General features: G+C 43.6%; 1 protein-coding gene across 1 annotated transcript; it reads right to left on the minus strand.

Annotated features, from left to right (window-relative positions):
* Positions 1 to 689: 689 nt before the first annotated feature.
* Psme3 (proteasome activator subunit 3) lies at positions 690 to 6,371 on the minus strand. The gene is made up of 11 exons (XM_052756290.1): positions 6,098 to 6,371; positions 5,374 to 5,406; positions 5,192 to 5,254; positions 4,880 to 4,984; positions 3,200 to 3,248; positions 2,667 to 2,779; positions 2,401 to 2,469; positions 2,217 to 2,284; positions 2,064 to 2,118; positions 1,865 to 1,951; positions 690 to 942 (listed from the first exon to the last, which is right to left on the minus strand). The coding sequence occupies exons 1-11, from the start codon at positions 6,137 to 6,139 to the stop codon at positions 862 to 864; spliced, it is 765 nt and encodes a 254-aa protein (XP_052612250.1). The 5' UTR covers positions 6,140 to 6,371; the 3' UTR covers positions 690 to 861.
* Between the last annotated feature and the right edge of the window lie 14,257 nt (positions 6,372 to 20,628).

The following is a 20,628-nucleotide window of genomic DNA, read 5'->3' on the forward strand; positions in this document are numbered from 1 at the left end:
TTCAACTTACCCTGGGCACCAACGGCTACATTATCAGGAGAGGGTAGTCCAGGGATTTTGCCTGGGTGGATGACTAAGACAACTGTCACCTGGTAAGGTGTTGCATGTGTGACAGGGGCTGAGGGGACAGTGGTGCAGGAAGGAAGGCTATGTTCTATAATGGAGCAGGAAGCATGTATACATGTCCCTAGGCGTGTGTACATGTGTACACATGTATATCTGAAAACCCCAGTTATAAAAACATCCAAAGGAGCTCTAGGGATGCAGCTGAAGGCCTAAGGTATCCCTCGTCACGGTCAGGCTCAGGTGGGATAGACAGGTGGAAAGCCCTAAGGCATCACCAGGGCAGCTGTGGTAGGGAGGACCCAAAGTCCCCCAGAAGCGAGAAACACTGGCCTCGTGACAGGAAGAGATGTCCCTTCCACTCCACCCCCCAGTTCCTAAGACACCTAATGCCTTCCCTAGTTCCTCCAGCTTTAACCGACTAACCATTGAAAGGAAGAAAACACAAAACTTAAAACAAGGGAAGGAGGAAAGATAAGAAAAAACAACAAAACCCCACGATTATTCTTGTGCCAATCTTGCACAGACCTGGAGTTCTCCTGAAATTAGGACAGGCTGGGTGTGGGGTTTGGGGGAAAGAGATCAAAGAGTTCCTGAGGCCTGAAAAAAGAGGTAAACACATCACAGAACTAGATGAGAGTTTCATTAGACTCTAACTAAAAACAGAGAGGTGTGGTTACTATTTCCAGCCAGTTTCCCCATCACGATAGTCATGTAACAAACCAAGGCAATGTCGGTCTTGAGCCAGACTCACAGAGTCCCCTGGCCCTGGCCCTGGCCCTGGCCCTGGCCCTGGCCTCAGTACAGTGTCTCCGCATTGCTGCTCCGGGGCCGTTTGATTTTCTCAATATTCTTCAGGATCATGTCATGTAGAGTGACCTGGGAAAGGAAAGGTCAGGGGATTATCCTACTCTATCACCTGACACAGTGAAGGGGGCAACACTACTTCCTCTGCTCTGAGCTGGCTCCAAGTGTTAACCACACAAGAGGTGTGAGAAGTCCTTTAGCATGCTGCCTCATTTACTGCTAAAAATCATGTCTGCAGTCAGTAATCTAACTCCCATTTCAGAACAGAAACCAAAGTCTGAGCTTGAACATGATCAAGATCACACTTTCCAGGCTGAAGAGATGGCTTAGCAGCCAGGATCAGGAACTGCTCTCGCAGGGGACCAGACAACTCACAATGGCCACTAACTCCAGCCTGGGGGAATCTGACGCCTCCTTCTGGTAGCCCCAGGTACCTGCACTCTCACATGAGCACATACTGACACACAAAGAAACCATCTTTGTAAAAAACTGGCTCGTTGTGTTGGCACACATCTTTTATCACAGCACTTGGGAGACAAGAGTCAGTGGATCTCTGTGACTCTTGACACCAACATAGTGAGCTTCAAGCTACAAAGTGAGACTGGGCTACAAAGTGAGACCCTGTCTAAAAAACAAACAAAACAAACAAATCGCCCATTACATGAGGACTCTGGTTACAAAGCCATCATTCTGATTCCAATACCCATGCTTAACCATCCATATGCTGTATACCAACCCCACCTAGAACAGCAACTCCCAACTAGACTCCTCCAGTGCCTTTATGTTCTCCACACCCAGCTGATGAACAGCTATTTATGTACCCCAGCAGGCCTCAAATTCTGGATCCTTCTGCTCAATCTCCCGAGCAGTTGGGATTATAGGCAGCTACCACCCCGGCCATTTCACTCATTTTATTCTGAACCCCAGTTTTCGAGAAATCACCACGAACTAAGAGGAGCCAGGACAGCTATGGGCAGGGACTGACTTTACTCACATATTGATTCCTCAGTTCTGAGATGATGAGACGAAGGCTGATGTACTCTTTCTCATCAATCTCTGTGACAGTGCGGCGATAGTCCTCCTGCACAGGAAGTAGGGGAGGCTAGTCTTCTAGGCCCGATGCCTGTCGATAGCTCATTGCTAGCATCCTACCTATCCTGCCACCCCCCTCCAGACCACAACCCCCTACTTACCACATGGGGATATTTAGCTATTTTAGAAACCAATTTGGCTCTTGTAATATAATATCTGGAGGGAGGGAAAAAATGAGAAGCAGTTGAAGGGGACCCTGAACATGTCTCCCACTTCACCAGCCAGTTTTCTGGGTCCAGCCCAAGCAGCCCTACCTAGAAATCTGGTCCAGATAAGATGCAGCTTCACTCTCGACAGTTCTTAGTTCTGCAACTGTTTCCTCCTGCAGGGAAGGACAGGCAAGTCAGGTTCCTTCCATGCCACCTACAGCAGCACTGAAGGCCAAAGCAGAGAGACCAAGCAGGGGAAGCAGCTCCCTGTTTGTAGTAGACACATTACCTGAATAGACACCCCAAAGTTGTTCCCATCTTCTATTCTGGGAATCAAGAGCTGTACCCACATTTTGACCTAGAGTGTGAGAAGATGAAATGCATGTAGAAGGACCTTGGGCTTTCCTGCTAAAGTCATGAAATACACAACACTTGTTGCTGGGGACAGATGCCAGACACAAAGGAATCAAGAGACTTAGCCTGCCGACCCCACCCATCATTCCACAGCTCACGTGGAGCTATTCGGTTCAGCCCCAGGTCACTAGGCCATCTCACCGTGTTACATTTCTCGATCAGCAGCCGAATCTCAGGTTTTACTTTCTCAATAATGTCCACCAGCTGCTGGTTGCTTTTCAGCATCCCATTGGGCATCACAAACACCTTGGTTCCTGAAAGATATATCAAGGTCACATGTTCAGGGCAGTGGAAAAGTGAAAGCACCCTCCATCTTTTCCTCTTCCTCAGACCTAGAAGATGTAATGACCATTGCCTTTTATCTTTCACAATGCTAAATAACCCCACTGCCCCTTAATTCATCAGGTAACTACTGCTGCTACTACTCCAGGGGGCAAATGACACAGAACATGGACTTCTGTGATAACTGTGAGGTGTGGTTCATGCCTCCAAGCATTCTCTGTGGCGTCTACACTAAGTCAGACCCTCCTGGTGTACTAGACTAAATAATGATCATTGTCGGAAGATGCCAAGTGTTGATCCTGAGAAATTAAATCAGACCTCAGCTGGTGAAAACCAGAACCATCCTACTTCTCAGGACTGCTAGTCAGCCGAGATTAGAGGGCAGCTCTTACCTTGGAAGGCCTCTTCACATTCATCCAATCTGCGCTTCTTGTAAGTGGGCTAATGGTATAAGGAAGCAGGAATTAGCTTGCATTTAACACCACATGCCCATTACAAGATACGAGACAAGCAAGTTTAATTCCTTCCTGGACCCCATAGGTTATCGTACTAATTTCTGCACCAATACATATAAAGCTTTTAAAAGAGGTTCTTGCCACAAAGAAACTTACACTCTAGCTGAGAAGGCCAAATTTACAACCAATAGAACACATTAAAAAAGCAGCTGAAGGGGCCAGTGGAGCAGTTCAGCAGGTAGAGGCACGTATTGCCAAGCTTAACCACCCGAGTTTGATCCCTAGGATCAACACCATCAGAAGGTAACGAGCTGGCATGCTCCTACCCACTAAACAAACAGTACTGCTTTTCAAAAACAGTCAAGGAGCAGGAAAAATTTTATTTTTAAAAAACAGGAAGAAGCTGGTGGTGGTGGCGCACGCCTTTAATCCCAGTACTCAGGAGGCAGAGACAGGCGGATCTCTGTGAGTTTGAGGCCAGCCTGGTCTACAGAGCAAGATCCAGGACAGGCACCAAAGCTACAGAGAGAAACCCTGTCTCAAAAAAAAAAAAAAAAACCATGAAGAAAGCAATCAAGGCAGGTAGAGAATTGAGGGAGTATGCACAAATTTGTTGGTTCTAAAATAAACACAAGATTCAATCAAGAAACTCAGAACAGTACCTTCTATACGCTAGAAGTAATGTTGGGAGCTGAGGATACAGGCAATTAAGATGGTTCCTACCCTAACTGCAGATTTATTTTGCTTTGTTTTGGAGAAAGGATCCCAGTATATGTCCAAACTAGCCTTCAATTCACTATGTATCCCAGGCTGGTCTTGAACTCACAATTCTCCTTCCTCAGACAAGCTGAGTGCTAAGCCACCATACCCAGCTTAATTAGTTATAATTAAGATAGTTCTGAAAGCTAGTAATATAAATCAATGGTATAGTGTTTATATAACATGCACAAGACCCTAGGCTTGACCTCCAAGACAGGAAAAAACAAACAAAAAAACCAGAGGAATCTAGACGAAACTATAGTATCACTGGTGTTCTAACACAATGTGGACATGGAACTAATAAGATACAGGTATTAGCTGGCATGATGGTGCACACCTTTCATCCCAGCATTTAGACAACAGAGGCAGGCAGACCTCCATGAGTCTGAGGCTAATCTGGTCTAGTCTACACAGGGAGTTCCAGGCTAGCCAGGGCTACATAGTGAGACCCCCATCTCAAAAACAAAGCTAAATACAGGTGCTAAAGAGACAGTAAAAACAGGGTCTGCAGCTATGCAGCAAGAATAGCTTCTCTTCCCACCACAAGACACAACGCACCGAACAGAAAAGTCTTACTCAGAAGCATAGGGAAAGCCAGGTAGCTGGGAAAAAAACAAAACAAAACAAAAAACTATAGCTAGTTTAGAACTAATTAAAACTCAGGCTAACACTGGGAGCAGCACTAACATACTCACCTTGTTAACAAAGAAACTAAAGGTGCAAAAAGTAGTATTCTGGAGTCACCATACCTGAAACAGAACCCCAGATCCCACAAGCAAAGCCCAAGTCCTCTGTACATCCCAAGGCTTATCAAGAAATAAAATACTAAAAACACAAACATAAATGCAAGACACTCACACCATCCAGTCCATCGTGGCTATTGGTGAGGAGAATGGGGTCAGGGACTGGGAGATTCATGTCTGAGTGGATCTGAGTTAGGTCATGGATATTTAGGATTGGTTCCTGAAAGAGAGGCATTCACCCCAAAACAGTATTAGTGTAAGTTTAAAAACAAAAACAAAAAACAAAATAAAAGAGAGAGAGAAGTATTTGTGAAAGAAATGAGTGCCTTATAGTACACAAGAGAACAGAATCAACACACAATCTGCCCCATATGTCTCAAAGACAGGGACCAAAGAGGTAATTTAAAGTATTAAAAACGTCTCTCACCTTCAAAAAACTATCAAGTTCTAATAACTTCTTTGGGAAAAAATTTGCCACCAAGTCTTCTGCCTAGACAGAGGAAACACACCTGAATTAATAAACGTGGGACAGTCACTCCCTCCGCGTAGCTCTTTCTGGGAAACCCCCAGCTATTAACCGACACCTCTTCTCTCCGTTACAACACTCACCTCACTTGTGATCCGCTCCCTGAAAGAATCAACCTAAAATCAACAAAGAGAGCAAATTCAATACCTGCTGACTAAGGGCAAGGATGAGGAACCCCAAATGCAGCTGTCTCTCCCTCACCTTGAAATTATAATGAGAAGGTGAGAGGCCCCCAGACTGCAAATACTTTATTTTTTTGCGGATCCATTTCTCCATCTCAGGAGGGATGTAGGGGCTGGAGGCCAGCACCTGTCAATCTCCCCCTCTCTCTTCCCCCCTTCCACCCCCTCCCTTTGTCCCTCCCTCTCTCTGGTTGTCTGAAATCCTCTGAATTTGATAAACAGACAAAAGCTGAAAGATGTGAGATCACAAACGTGCCAACTCCCACCCAGACCTGGCCTATCATACGCAGTAGGCAAGCCTCCCAAGGCAGGGTCAGTAGCAGCGTCCGGGGGCGGGGACGTGGCTGGGCCGGGGGACTTCCACCTGTCACTAGCCTAAAGCACTGAGTTTAACACGTGTCCGCGGAGGAGAACCTGGTGCGCTCCATCACCAGAGGCAGGGCAGAAAGCCACCCTATATCGGCGTCTCCAATGCCGTCTCCAGGCGTGGGGGGCTGGGTTGAGCCGAGCGGAAGCTCAGAGCTGGTGTCCCCAGGGAGACAAAGACGACACGGGGAGTGGGGAGCAGGTCCGACTGCTGGGGGTTCGAAGGGAGGGATGAGGAGGCCCGGAGCTGTGCCGCTACCTTGAGCTTCACTTCCTGATCCACCTTCAGCAACGAGGCCATGGCCGGGCAGGGCCGTGTCCGCTCCGCTGGGTGCTGGAGGTGCTGTGGACTCCGGGGAGGGCGCCGGAGGGGCCTGAGGAATCTCCACTGCCCTCGGGACCCGGCCGCCCTCGCTGGCTTGCTCACCGCTTGCTCGTTCCCTCCCTCCGTGCCGGCCGGCCACCCGCCCGCCTGCCGCCTGCTGCCTGCTAGCTCTCTTGCTCGCCCTCCCGGCTTTCGCCGCTCACGCCGGAAGTTACGTCACAGCCAATCGCCGGGACTCCGGCGAGGATTAGCACGTGCCCCGCGCAGCCGCTCTGCTGCTCGGCTCTTAAAGGTTCCCGGTGGGGCTCTTAGAGCTCCAGCCCTTGTGCCCCGTGGTGGTAAACCGGGGTCAGGGATGCTGAGACCCAGGCCTCCCGGGGACTCAAGAGTGGTGTGTTCTAGTGTCCCGGAACTCGACTTCACCGTGGGACCTCATGTGCCGCTGGAAGAGTAGCCGTCGCGCCCTAGTGACGTGGACTGAAGAAGCCCGCCGGTCCCGGTCCCTAGTTGGGCGTTCCGGGCTGACTGCCTGACTCCCGCCTCCCTCCCCTTTCTCCCTCTCGCTAGTACCAAACAGAAGACAAGTTCCACGGCACCGTGCTTTCCTGGTATAGTAGTTATCATAAACACGCAGACCTCAGATACCAAATACCTGAGGGTCACACTCTCGCCCCGAAGATGATTGTGGCTTATCGAAGGCAACACATTGTTTCCGGTTACTTCACTAGAATCAAACCTTCCCAGTTCTAGGATAAAACGGTTAACATTTTCCTAATGGAAGTCTGAGACAGCATCTCTTGGTTCACCAATTTATTTTCTTATTATGGGTTATTCAGTGCAATAAAATGGAGCAGGGTTCTGTGCTAGATCGCAGAACAGTGTTACACAGAGACTAGAAATGTATTTTTCATATACGCAGTTTAGTCTTCTAACAGCCGCATTTTAGAAAAAAAAATTAACTTTAGCCACGTTTAATCCAATTTATATTACAATGCAGTCAGCCCCTTTTGTCCGTGGATTTCCAATTCACTGGGTTCAACCAACTAAAAATAGGGAAAATATTCAGGAAAGCTTGAGCTACTGGGACCTGCGAGAAAGAGGGCTGACACAGTAGGTATTAAGGCGCTAACAAGGTAAATTCAATCCATTAGACACCCGTGAGAACCAACCCCTTCAAGTTATCCCCTGACCTCTATGCACACATGAAGAGGTAAGCAAGCATGCAGGCGTGCGCGCACACGCACACGCGCACACACACACACACACACACACACACACAATGTAACAAAACAACCACAGAAGCTGTGGCACATAGAAACACGTAGCCATCGGCTCCTCTATGGAACACAACAGCTATGGGAAACTGAAAGTGAATCATCCACTGAAGGTTTCTGGTTGTCTGTCATTGATGCGTCATACTGGGAAAAACACCGCAAAGTGACAACACAACTGCAAATTTTGATATAAGAGCAAAGAGGTGGCAGCAGACAATAGCAAGAATTTATTCTAGAAAGTCCTTTCCCACTTAAGTGCAAATCCCCCATCCCACCCACCTTGCTCACTCATTCCTACCTGTTCACCTTTCACACTACTTTCTGTTAACACACATCTGTAGTAACTTTCCATCGTACTGGATACTTGATGTCAAGAATTCTCTCCAAATTAGCTTTATCCTCTTTTAGGTATGCCACTGTTCTATGTGTCTTTCAGAATTCTAACTTCAATGTAGCACAAATCTTAAAAGTTCTTATTAATAAAAACAAATCTGGGGCAGGTATTGGGGTGAACTCTGGAAGATCAGAGAAGCAGAACAAGCCACAGCTTCCTCACCTCACCAATTCCTCAGCTGATCCTGTTTCCTCAGACTGGAATCCTCTGAGTCCTCATCCAGAATGGGTCTCAGCTGAACTGTGCTGCTCAAAGCCTAAAAGTTTAACCAGCCAAATGCTTCTAGTTTCTGGTCTTCACGTCTTATATATCCTTCTGTTTTCTGTCATCACTCCCTGGGATTAAAGGCGTACTTCCTGGGATTAAAGGCGTGTGTCACCATGCCTGGCTATTTCCAATGTGGCCTTGAACTCACAGAGATCCAGACGGATTTCTGACTCTGGAATGCTAGGATTAAAGGTGTGTACTACCACTGCCTATCCTCTATGTTTAATATTGTGACTGTCCTGTTCTGTGACCCCAGATAAGTTTATTAGGGTGCACAATATTTTGGGGAACACAATACCACCACACTTAAAATTAGTGTTTGTGCTTATAATGGCTTTGTTTCCAAGTAACTGTTTTGTCTTCAGATAGACTTTGAGAAGATACCCTTTTCCCCCTCCCTTCCCAAGTTTTATATTTACTTACTGAGAAAACAATTATAAATGCCACTAATTTTTGTGTGCTAGAAATGAAGGGTTTACAACATGCCCCCACAGTTGGGCGTGTTCGCGGCCAGCCGAATAACTAACAAGAAAGTCATGGTATCGAGGATGATTGGCCTTACTTTAAATTCATGTCCACAAATCTCAAGCAAATGTATGATGCCACCTGAGCTCTTTCTCCATGCTCTTGATGAGTTTTCTCATACTCCAAATGACTGTCACATTTTTCTCTACTCCTAAAACCTCCACTGTCCCTTCTCATTCACCTCCATTTTATGGTCTTGGATCATTTGTCATTGAGAATACAGAAGCAAATAAGAAGTTCCTTATCACCTGGCCTGGTTAGATTTTTTTTTTTTAAATCTTGACACAAGCCACGGTCATCTAAAAAGAGGGAACTTCAATTGAGGAAATGTCTTCATTAGATTGGCCCGCAGGCAAGCCTGTGGGCAATTTCTTGATTGATGATTGATATGGAAATACCAGCCGTCTGTGGACAGTGCCATCCCAGAGCAGGTAGTCCAGGTGTGTATAAGAAAACTGAGCAAGTCAGGAGGAACAGTCCAGGAGGAACATTCCTCTGTGGTTTCTGCTATAGTTCCCACCTCCAGGTTCCTGCCTTGAGTTCCTGCCCTGACTTCCCTTCATGTTGGAAGATGAAATAAGCCCTTTCCTCCCCAATTGCTTTTACTCATGGTTTTGATTTCAGCAATAGAAAGCAAACTAAGACATCACCTTACCACCAAATTGCCAACTTGCCAATCCTCTCTGTCTCTCTTTCCCTTCTCTCGTTGGAGGAGCGTCTCCCCTCCTCTGAAAACCCACTCTTCCTTTTGTACATTGAAGTCCATCCTCTTTCAGTTCTCGAGGAAAGGCCTCAGCGATTGCCCTTTCTTTTTTCTTCTTACTCTACTCTTCCTCCCCCAGCTCCCTGAGGCAGTGGCTGGTGCGCACCTCAGGGTGACCTCCAACTCACTAGGTAGACTAAGCAAGCCTTGAACCCCCAGTCCTCTGGCCCCCACCTTTTAAGTGTTGGCATTACAGGTAGTCACTGCCATACCTGGCTGCAAATAACTGGGCTTTAACAACACTGGTGTGCTTCTCTTTGCTCTCCCTCTAACAACTACTGTATGAGATAGAATTATTTTAAATGAATTAAATGTAAGTTTTCCTAATAATTCTGAAATATCCCAAGATCAAAACTAGAGCTTCTGGCCCTAGAGTAGCCTAGTAAGGGAGAGAGATCACTCATTTGATGATTTTAAGTTTTGGAGACATGAATGTTTGTGTTTCCGAGCAAACTAGAAGTTTGCAAATATTACAAAAATTGTAGTATATTCTTAATTTTTAAGTCAGGAAATCATTAGTCTGGGAGGGGACATATATTGATATATGTAAGCAACTGAAAACATAGCCTAAAATATAGGCACTGAAGGACAAAAATTAATGCAGTTAACTTAAGGTTGGCCATCCCTACCAGCACCTCAGCCCTTCTCTCTCTGATGTGAACACTCCTTGTCCTGAGTTTTCCCGAGAGCTGAGCCAACACAGACAACTCTCCTTAACTCCCCCAAGTATGGTGAGCCTGTGGCTGAACCTCTCAGCTGAGATCCCTGACCAGGAAGGCAGTGATGGGTACTACTTGGGGAGATGAACAGGAAGATCCCTGAAGCCAGGAGTTCAAGGGCAGGCTGGGTAACAAATAAGACCCTACACCATGAACAAACCAACCCTGACAGTTGTAACCATGTAAAGGGACCATGAAATATGGAAAAAGCAGATCTTAAAATTAGAATTCCTCCAGGAAATCTTAGGAGTATGGGAGATGAAAACAGCCTGAAGCCCTTCCACTATATGAGAAAATGTCTCCAGGAAAAGACAGCATTCCACAGTTGGACAACTTACGTTTTTAAAATAATTTCCAATGTTGATTTATTTACTGGTGGCCCAGTTGCATGCCACAGTGTGCATGTGGAGGTTGGAGGACAACTTGTCAGAGCTGGTTCTCTCCTCCCACACAAAGGTAGACTACGTGCAGGGGCGCACACCTTTAATCCCAGCCCTCGGGAGGCAGAGGCAGGCGGATCTCTGTGAGTTTGAGGCCAGTCTATCTTATTCTACCTAGCAAGTTCCAGGACAGCCAAGGCTACATGGTGAGACTCTGTATCATAAAGATAGATAGATAGATAGATAGATAGATAGATAGATAGATAGATAGGCAGACAGACAGACAGACACAAAAGCAAACAAACAACAAAACCAAAAGGAACCCTACTCTGAGTGACCGCCAACCTCAGTGGAGATTTCTCCACTTCCTCCACTGGCTTTTGACCCTCTTGGCCTCATGTTCCTGCACACCTGCTAACATTCCTTTCACTTTCAGTTTTCCCCTGGAAGGTCCTACCCACATTCGTAGCTTCAGCATCTCAGAATGAACATGACCCAAACAGAATTCCAATTCCGTTACTTTCCTCTTGTCCATATCAGATACCTCACTGCTCAAACCCAAAACCTAACACCCCCTCCCTATTCCTCTCGTCCTCATCTTCCCGTATTCAGTCTGTTATGGGTCCCCTCAGGACTTCCTGTCCGTCCCGCTCTAAGCCACTGCCATTGTTTCCTGGGTATTACAATGGTTCCTGTCTGGCCTCTGCATTTCCATTCCTATCATCCTCCCACTCTTCTATTCTCCACTGAGTATCCAATGTTATGTGTTTTAATCCTGGCTAGGTAGAACCCAGCAGTCAACCCAAAGGTGTCCACCGTTTGTGCAGAACCTGGCCAGCGCTAGCAGGGGGTGTCAGCCGGCATTTCAGGCCGGGCAGCTGGACGTGGGAGATACCACTTGGCCCATTTACTCTTTATCTTGGGACGTTTTCTCTTGATGATCTGTCCTTTTTCTTTAGATGTTTCACTTATCCACTGGTCTCTGGATTCCTTAGTTGGATGTTTTTATTCTCCTGGAAAGATAAAATCAAAACTCTGCTCTAACCCTAACTCTGGAGGGGGTTCCTTTTTTGGTAGATTATATCTTTCCTAGGGCAAAATGTTTTTTGGCAACAAAAAAGTATTATCTTTCAATTAAAAAAGTTATTTTGAAATTTTGAAACTAAATATATCTTAATATGTGTGGATAAATATAGCTATGTTCTGCTTTCTCTTTATATATATTTTCAAGGTTTAAGTGTGTTTCTTTTTAGATCACAAAGGACATTCACTTTGAATTTCAGCCTGCATTTTGCAAGTAGCTTTTAAATTTAAATCATTGTAATTCTTATGTACCTGCCTCTCCCTCCCAAGTGCTGGGATTAAAGATGTGAACCACCGCCTGGCTATGGATTCCTTATAATAGTTATTGGCTGTGGATGCCTTTTAATAGTGATTCTCATAGGGTTGTCCTGGTTTATTTTGGTTCTCCATTTCCCTTATTTTTTAGTGTTAAGGTCTATCATGCTTGCTGATTTACTCCAGATTTGTTCCCTGAAAAATTTTAATGTTCTAGGCTTAATTAAACATGATGCCAATTTGTCCACTATTTCATTATTTTCAGACGTTTTGTCTGTCTTGCTTGTGTGAAACACATAAAATTTGATGTCTTTGCTAATTTTGTTAGGTTTCGCCATTTCTGTGTGTGACTCCCATGACCAGATAGATATCTTTGCCATTTGTCTGCCAGTTAGTGGTTTCCATTTTGATGACCACATAGCTGTACACTGCACGCACACCATGAACTGAACAAGATAGAGAATTTCCTTTTGCTTTCCTTGTTGATTGTCTTATAGTCAATAATGCTGTTCTGATTTTCTGATTTTCTGGTTCCTTCTTCTGTATCTCACCACCACCACCACCACCACCACCACCACCACCACTACCCCTGTACCCCCTCACCATCCCTACTACAGTCTAGAGGCTGCCACTTCCATTAGCTTCAGTTCTATCAGTGGTTGGTTGTAGGAGACCAGCCTGCCAGGATTTGGTCCTCAATTGCATCATCATCCTGAGACGGGGTCCCAGCCAAAAAATCAAGTGGTCCCTCTGTGCGTCCCTCTCTTTCCTTTCCGCTCCTTCCTTCCGTCTGTCCTCTCTCCCCCCCCCCCAATAAAGCTCTAAAAAGGTAACCATGGCTGTGGTTCTTCCCATCAGCACTCTCCTCTGCCAGCATGGCTGACGCAGGTGGCGGCCAGCCAGAAGCAGTGCCAATTTAACCAACACAGCCCCCACACTTATTTACCCCAGGAACTCTTGAGGAATGAGGGATAAGAGACTTAGGTAGAAATAAAGAGGGGAAAGAAACAGAGAGAAAACACAGGATAGACTTGGGTGGGCCTGTGGTGGTATTGTGTTCCCCAAAATATTGTGCACCCTAATAAACTTATCTGGGGTCACAGAACAGAACAGCCACTAGATACAGAGGCTAGAAAATGGTGGCACTCACACCTTTAATCCTAGCATTCCAGAGGCAGAAATCCGTCTGGATCTCTGTGAGTTCAAGGCCACATTGGAAATAGCCAGGCATGGTGACACACGCCTTTAATCCCAAGAAGTGAGCCTTTAATCCCAGGGAGTGATGGCAGAAAGCAGAAAGATATATAAGGCATGAAGACCAGGAACTAGCAGTATTTGGCTGGTTAAACTTTTAGGCTTTAGAACAGGACAGTTCAGCTGAGATTCATTCTGGATGAGGACTGAGAGGCTTTCAGTCTGAGGAAACAGGATCAGCTGAGGAATTGGCAAGGTGAAGAAGCTGTGGCTTGTTCTGCTTCTCTGATCTTCCAGCATTCACCCCAATACCTGGCTCCAGTTTTTTTTTTTTTTTATTAATAAGACTCTTTAAGATTCTTGCAATATGGGCCTGCATCCTTATCCACTGGCCCAGAACTTTATTCCAAAGGTCTATTTATAACAATGCCAAAGGGTGGAGTAAAAGACCTCCTACTTGTTAGTTTCAGTCACCTAGTACCCAGGCCTGAGGTTCAATCAACCTCTTATGCAGTCCTGCTGGGTACAGCCACTTGGAAACCTAGTGGGCTCCAACAGTTGGTGAACCATCAATAAACCATGTGTTAGCCAAATGCTGTGACCATTCTGTTGATCCCCACAGTGCAATAGGTGCCTCTTTTGAGGGAGTAGTGAGTGGTTTAGGGATGGAGATTATGGGCAACTGAGCTATTTCCTCAGGGCAGGAAGACACAGACCCCTTCGGTCACGAAGGAATTCAGACAGGTACCAATTCCACTGTAATACCTTCCTTCCATGGCCGAGCCCTCAAGGACTCTGCCTTCAGACATATCCAGTCCATCATTGTAAGAGGTGCTCTTATGACCATAGGGTGGTTGGCAATGACTGAGTATAGAGTTCTCCATGCATTGTAAAATGTTGTTTCTCAAAGAGAGACTATTTATTCTCTGTATATGGGAAACATTTACAGTAGAAGCCACCAGGCGAATGTCAGTGGACACCTTTTTGCTTTATGAAGAGTCCAAGTTGCCAATTCACCAATAAATATGATATCCATAATTAGGGTATCATCTGGTTCAATATTGGTCAGGGTTGCATGCACGGAGAAGAGCTTACTGGCAGTCACAAAAGCTGCTCTTTGTTCCTGTCCCCATTGGAAATTAGCCGCCTTTCTAGTAGCCCTGTAGAGTAGAGGGTTTTTGTAATAATCTGTAAATATGGTCTGTGATTTCTCTAGTGTGCAAACATACCAATTAGGAGCTGTGTCTGAGTTTTTTCCCTGGGTGGTGAGATTAAAGCATGCCCCCCACCACCTTGTTCACTATAACTCTAGAATTCAGAAAACAACTAATTATAGAGGTGCCCCTGTCTCTGCTGGAATTAAAGCTACCACCCTACTCAAATATTTTATCTCAGTTCCAAATCACTCCAACTCTTGGAGATGTAGAAATCAAGTTTGAACTATAGTGTCCCTTTGAATTTACTTAAAACATTTAAAACCTCTTAACTGTGTTTTTAATATCAAACAACAAAAATATCCCTTTTATTTAAGAAGAAAACTCAAAATCTGAGGTCCAAGATGGCCAGGGCCATGTGGCAATCTATGGTCTAACATGATAACATGGCATTAAGACATGTGGTTTATTTAAGAAAGCCCAGTTTTCATGTTGTGCTGGTAGGGCAAGTGTGCCTTTGGTAAATTATCTTTTTAAAATATTATTATTTTTTTTATTTTTCATGCCTGATCAAATGAAAGGCATTTGTTGGTGATAGGTATTTTTTGTATGCCTGGTAGTTGGTTTCTCTAACGACGCAGTAAGCCAGATCTAGCCAAGTTAAAAAGTAACGGACCAGGTTTACAAAGCCCTCCCAGGTGACTCTCGGGAAAGGGAGCAGGAGAGAAATCACACTGCTGTTCTAAAGGGGGTGGTTCAAATACCCTGTAGGGGCTTGGGGTGATGACGTGCCCCAAGGTGGGTTAATGCCACGGTAAGCTTTTGGGCAGGGTCTTGTGCAGTCCAGGAACTGGACTTTAGGTTGTTTCTCGGAAAGGCTGGGGTTTGGAGGGGGAGGGGGGGTGAGCTGTAGGTGCAGGTCAATGACACATCCTCCAAAAACTGGGTGGAACTCGACTTTTGGCAGTTTCTCTTAGAGGGTGGGGTTTGGGGAGGCGGGAATGGAGCTTTCTCAGCTGAGGCAAGCTGTTCCAGTTTAACAGTTAGTTTTTATGAGTTAGTTTGGACTGAATGACCAAGCTGTTTGAGGAACTATCTCACCTCTCCTAATCAAAAGGTCTCTCCTATTTGAATCTAAGTCTTTATCAATCTTGATGGTATCCACAGCTTTTCTTCTCCTGTGGAAACAAAGGCAAAACCTTTTCCCCAACAAAACACATATCCCGGTTTCCATTCTGAGGTCAACACACCTTTAAAATATAAAGGCTGATTTAATTCAGCAGTTTTTCTACCATCCAGTGTCTTTCTGTAGCCATTGTTCTTTTCTCATTAGCATTCAAAACATTTAAAGTTAAAGGACTGTGTGATCTATCTCTGGAGGTCTTTATTATTCCTTTCTGTTTATTAAGCATATCTTTTAAAGTATGAGTAGATCTTTCTATAACTGCTTGTCTTGTAGGATTGTGTGGTGTACCTGTAATATGCTTTATGTTGTAATATGCAAAAAAAAAATGTTTCATTTTCCTAGAGACATATGCTGGAGCATTGTCAGACTTAATTTGTACAGGTATCCCCATAATAGCTATAACTTCTAATAAACATGTAATTACAGAACTTAAGCAGTTGTCTGTTGAAATCCTGAATATATGTCTATGGTATGGTGCACATACTTCAATTTTCCAAACTCTGCAAAATGAAACGTATCCATTTGCAAAATTTCACTTCATTTCCTTTCTTTCTTCCTTCCTTTCTTTCTTTTTTTAGAGATTTATTTATTTATTATGTATACAAGATTCTGCCTTCATGTATGCCTGCACGCCAGGAAAGAGCACCAGATCTCATTACAGATAACTGTGAGCCATCATGTGGTTGCTGGGAATTGAACTCAGGACCTCTGGAAGAACAGCCAGTGTTCTTAACCTCTGAACCATCTCTTCGTCCCACAAAATTTCATTTCTTTGAGTACCTTTTGAGTTATTTCCTGCAGGTAATGGAGTTTGGCAATACAAAGAACAAGTACAACATTTCCTGAAAATTTCCTTGACTTGTTGCCAAGGGATAGAAAAATCTCTCTTCAAACCTTTGCTCTTTCTCATGAAATTCTGAGGCTTCTAGCACATTTTCAATTAATAGCTGATCAATTTCATCATCACCTTTTGCCAGAGGGCCTGGAAGACCCATATGGGATCTGATGTGCATTATACACAATGGATGATTTCTATTTCTGATTACTTGTTGTAGTTGAATAAATAGCGAAGCTAATTCTGAATCATCTAGAATAAGTTCAGTGGTTTCATTATGTAAGTCAACTCTTTCTGCACATTGAGAGCCAGTAACTTTATTAAGAGATTCAGGAAAATCTAATAATACCGTAAGAATGGCATTTAGCTCTGATTTTTTAACTGAATAATAAGGGATTTGAGACACATTGCTTATTTTTCCAGACTTAAAACCTGCCTTTCCTGATTTCTTTGCATCAGTATATAATGTAGGGGCTCCAAAAATTGGTGTTCCTATTATTATATGAGGGAGACTCTAATTAGTTCTTTTCATAAACTTAAGTCTCTTGCTTTGGGGATATTTGTTGATAATTTCTCCCAAAAAAATTACTGCAAACTCTTTGCCAATGTTCATTTTCTGCCCACAATGAGGCAATTGGCAATTTCAGCATTAGTAGAAGGTACCACAATTTCTATTGGATTTATTCCTGCTAATTGACGAGGTCTCATTTTTCCTTTCAGAATCAATTCAGAAACCTTTTCTACATAGGTCTTAAATTTTTAACCTTGTTGGTGTGCTAAAAATACCCATTCTGAGATATTTTCTTCTCTCTGCATCAGAATAACTGTGGGAGATTGAGTTGAAGGTAGAATGACTAAAATACAGTCAAGCTTTGGACCCAAGCGATCCACATGTGCATCCTGTAATTTCTTTTCTACCGAAGCCAATTCTCTCTATCAACCTCAGTTGATAATTTTCTTGGACTATTTAAGTCCTTATCACCTTATAAAGTTTAAAATAAATTACTTAGCTCTTGAGTAGTTAATTTAGTTGTGGGCTGTAGCCAGTTAATATCTCCCAACAATTTGGAAAATCTTTAATAATTTGTAACTGATGTCTCCTGATTTGTACTTCCTGTGGTTGAATTTTTTGTAGTCTTACCTTATATCCTAGAAAATTGATAGAATCTCCTTTTTGTATTTTGTTTTTCCAGGAGCAATTTATAATCCCCAGCAAGGCAAAATTCTCTTTACTTAATCAAACATTTTTCCTAAGGTATCTGTGTCTGAATCACATAGATTTTAGATTGAGGAAACTATATATGAATTATTTCTAACAGCTGTTGTACAAAATATTGACACAAGGTGGTGCTGTTTAACATTCCTTATAAGAGAACTTTCCATTGATACCTTTTCACAGGTTGAGCATTATTATAAGTAGTTACTGTGAAGGCAAATTTTCTTTATCCTATTCTTGTAAAGGTATAGTAAAAAACATTCTTTTAAATCAATCACTATAATAGACCATCCTTTAGGTAATAAAGAAGGCAAGGGAATTCCAGGCTGTAAAGTGCCTATTGGCTGAATCACCTTATTTATGGTTGTTAAATCTGTAAACATTCTCCATTTTCCGGATTTCTTTTTAATGGCAAATATAGGAGAATTCCAAGGACTGGTTGGTTCTTCAATATGCTGAGCATTTACCTGCTCCTTTACCAGCTTTCATAGTGCCTGTAATTTCTCTGATGTCAAAGGCCATTGTTCCACTCACATAGGTTTTTCAGTTAACTATTTTTTTTTTAAAGAAACTAAGCTGGATATCTTTTTTTTAAAGATCTACTTATTTACTATGTATACAGTGTTCTGCCTGCATGTATGCTCTACAGGCCAGAAGAGGGCAGCAGATCACATTATAGATGGTTGTGATTTACCATGTGGTTGCTGGGAACTGAACTCAGGACCTCTAGAAGAGCAGCCAGTGCTCTTAACCACTGAGCCATCAATCCAGCCCCTTCAGTTAGCCTTATTAAAGGTAGGGCAGTTGGTACCTTTGAAAGAGCAGTAGCTATTATGTCCTGCTTATGTACAACCTGAACAGTCTGTGACTTTTCTTGATAATATCTTTTAATGTTTTTCTCAGAAGCATTTTTTAGTTTCTGGTTTGTGTCTGAGATAGAAGGAATGCTAATCTTTGTTTTCCATTACTGTAGCAAATCATGTCCCCATAAATTCATTGCTATGTCAGTCACATATGGCTTTAATTTTCCTATTTGTCCCCTTGGCCCTATAAACTCAACCCATCATATACTTTGTTTTATCTGAGATAAAGTTCCTTCCGAAGAGACCAACTAGTGGCCAAGATTTGTGTGAAATTATTGTTATATCTGCTCCAATGTTGACTAAACCTTTGATTTCAATGCCATTTATTTGTAGTTTTAGATTTTGTCTCTGATCATTTGTAGCAGTTTGCCAAAATACTTGTTTTCTGGTCTGTCCTGAATTTTTTGTTTATCTACTGAAGCTGTTCTGTCCTTGATTGCATCCACAGCAGTGTTGTTTTTAATAACAGGCATTAAGTTTCTCTGATGCTGACAGGGAATGATAGAATCAAATTTGATAAGGGGCCTGTGGGAGTCCCCTCAAGGCATTTCATGATGGCAAAGGATTGCCTTGCCTGTCCCTTGTTGATCTGCATTCATTAGTTCAATGCTGGCCTTTACCACACTTTCTGCATGCTCCAGAAGGCTGGGGTCTTCTTTTTGGATTCTCTATTAAAAAAAAATTGTTTCTAGGAATACCTTGCCTACAATCCATTTTCTTTTCTTTTCTTTCTTTCTTTTTGGTTTTTTTCAAGACAGGGTTTCTCTGTGTAGCTTTTAGAGCCTGTCCTGGGACTCATTCTGTAGACCAGGCTGGCCTCAAACTCACAAAGAACTACCTACCTGCCTCTGCCTCCTGAGTGCTGGGATCAAAGGTGTGTGCCACCACTGCCCTGCTTTATTTGTTACGCTTAAAGACTTATTTTGACTGGACACACACTTAGAAGCTCTCAGCAAGGACAGCCTATGTCTCTTGGTAATCTGTTCCTGGTGTTTAATAATTAAAATACTTGGTGGCCTAGAAAGATGGCTCAGTGGTTAATATCACTGACTGTTCTTCCAGAGGACCTGGGTTCAATTCCCAACACCCACAAGGCAGCTCACACCTGTCTGTAACTCCAGGATCCAACACCCTGACACAGGCATACATGAAGGCAAAACATCAATGCATATAAAATTTTAAAAAATTTTAAAATTAAAATACTTAACATTTATTTACCTTGTCACTCTTTCCCACTAGAATAAAGCTCTGAAGGCATAGATAGTTGTCTTTTTTTTGCTGCTGCTGAATTTCCAATGCCTAGAATAGTCCTTGGCACATGGCAAGCCCTCAAGAACTTTGTTGAATGAATAGATAATATTTTACACCTAGGTGTTTATTTCATTCTCTTTAACAGTTACAGAGTTTCTATTGAATATGCTATCCTACAATTTATTTAAACAATCCCATTCTTTTTTCCTGTTTTTTTATTTAAAAATTTTTTATTCATTTTACATACCAATCACAGATCCCCCTCTTCCCTCCTCCCACCCCTCCAGCCTCCCCACCTCCCATTCTTTTTTAATTTTTTTTTGAAGAGAAAGGAGGGAGGGTTGCTTCAGTGACTAAGAGGGCATACTGGTTTTCAAAAGCATCTGCGTTCAGATTCCCAATACCGGGCAGCTCTCAATGCCTGTAACCCCAGCTCCAGGGGATCCAACACCCTCCTCCGGCCTCCCCAGGAACCTGCACTCATCTGTATCTTCTCACTATTGGTTTTGTTTGGTTTGGGTTTTTTTTTTTTTTGGTTTTTCGAGACAGGGTTTCTCTGTGTAGCTTTGCGCCTTTCCTGGATCTCGTGCTGTAGCCCAGGCTGGCCTCGAACTCACAGAGATCCGCCTGCCTCTGCCTCCCGAGTGCTGGGATTAAAGGCGTGCGCCACCACCGCCCGGCCTGGTTTGGGTTTTGTTTTGGGTTTTTGAGACGGGTTTCTCTGTGTAGTCTTGGCTGTTCAGGAACTCACTGTAGACCCTCGAACTCATAGAGATCCACCTGCCTCTGCTTCCCAGAGTGCTGGGATTAAAGGCATAGGACACCATGTGCCCAGCCCACACTACTATTTTGAAATACCACTTTTGTCACATACTAAATCTGTCTGTATCCTTAGTGTATTTTTTAATTCTGTTCTGGTTCATTGACCCATCTATTCCTGAACCAACATAAAAATGAGTGTGAGTATATCTGTCTCTGTAGTGGGTGGGAGAACTTTATGGGCTCTACTACTGAGCCACATCTCAGTTCCCCCTAAATGATTTAGCTTTATAATTTTATAAAACTTCCCCAAATCCAATAGTGCTGAACATTTCCTAACCAATTTA

The sequence above is a fragment of the Peromyscus californicus genome, unplaced genomic scaffold (genome assembly GCF_007827085.1).
Source record: "Peromyscus californicus insignis strain IS unplaced genomic scaffold, ASM782708v3 Scaffold_3__1_contigs__length_106647218, whole genome shotgun sequence".
Lineage (NCBI taxonomy): Eukaryota > Metazoa > Chordata > Mammalia > Rodentia > Cricetidae > Peromyscus > Peromyscus californicus.

What these genes read in the sequence shown, in the direction of transcription:
- Psme3 (XM_052756290.1), bottom strand. Translation starts at nt 6,139, where the DNA reads ATGGCCTCGTTGCTGAAGGTGGATCAGGAAGTGAAGCTCAAG. An exon ending in GGGAGCGGATCACAAGTGAG is followed by an intron (nt 5,255 to 5,373) that starts GTGAGTGTTGTA and finishes TCCTCTGTCTAG; the next exon opens with GCAGAAGACTTGGTGGCAAA. An exon ending in CAGAACTGAGGAATCAATAT is followed by an intron (nt 943 to 1,864) that starts GTGAGTAAAGTC and finishes TTCCTTTCCCAG; the next exon opens with GTCACTCTACATGACATGAT.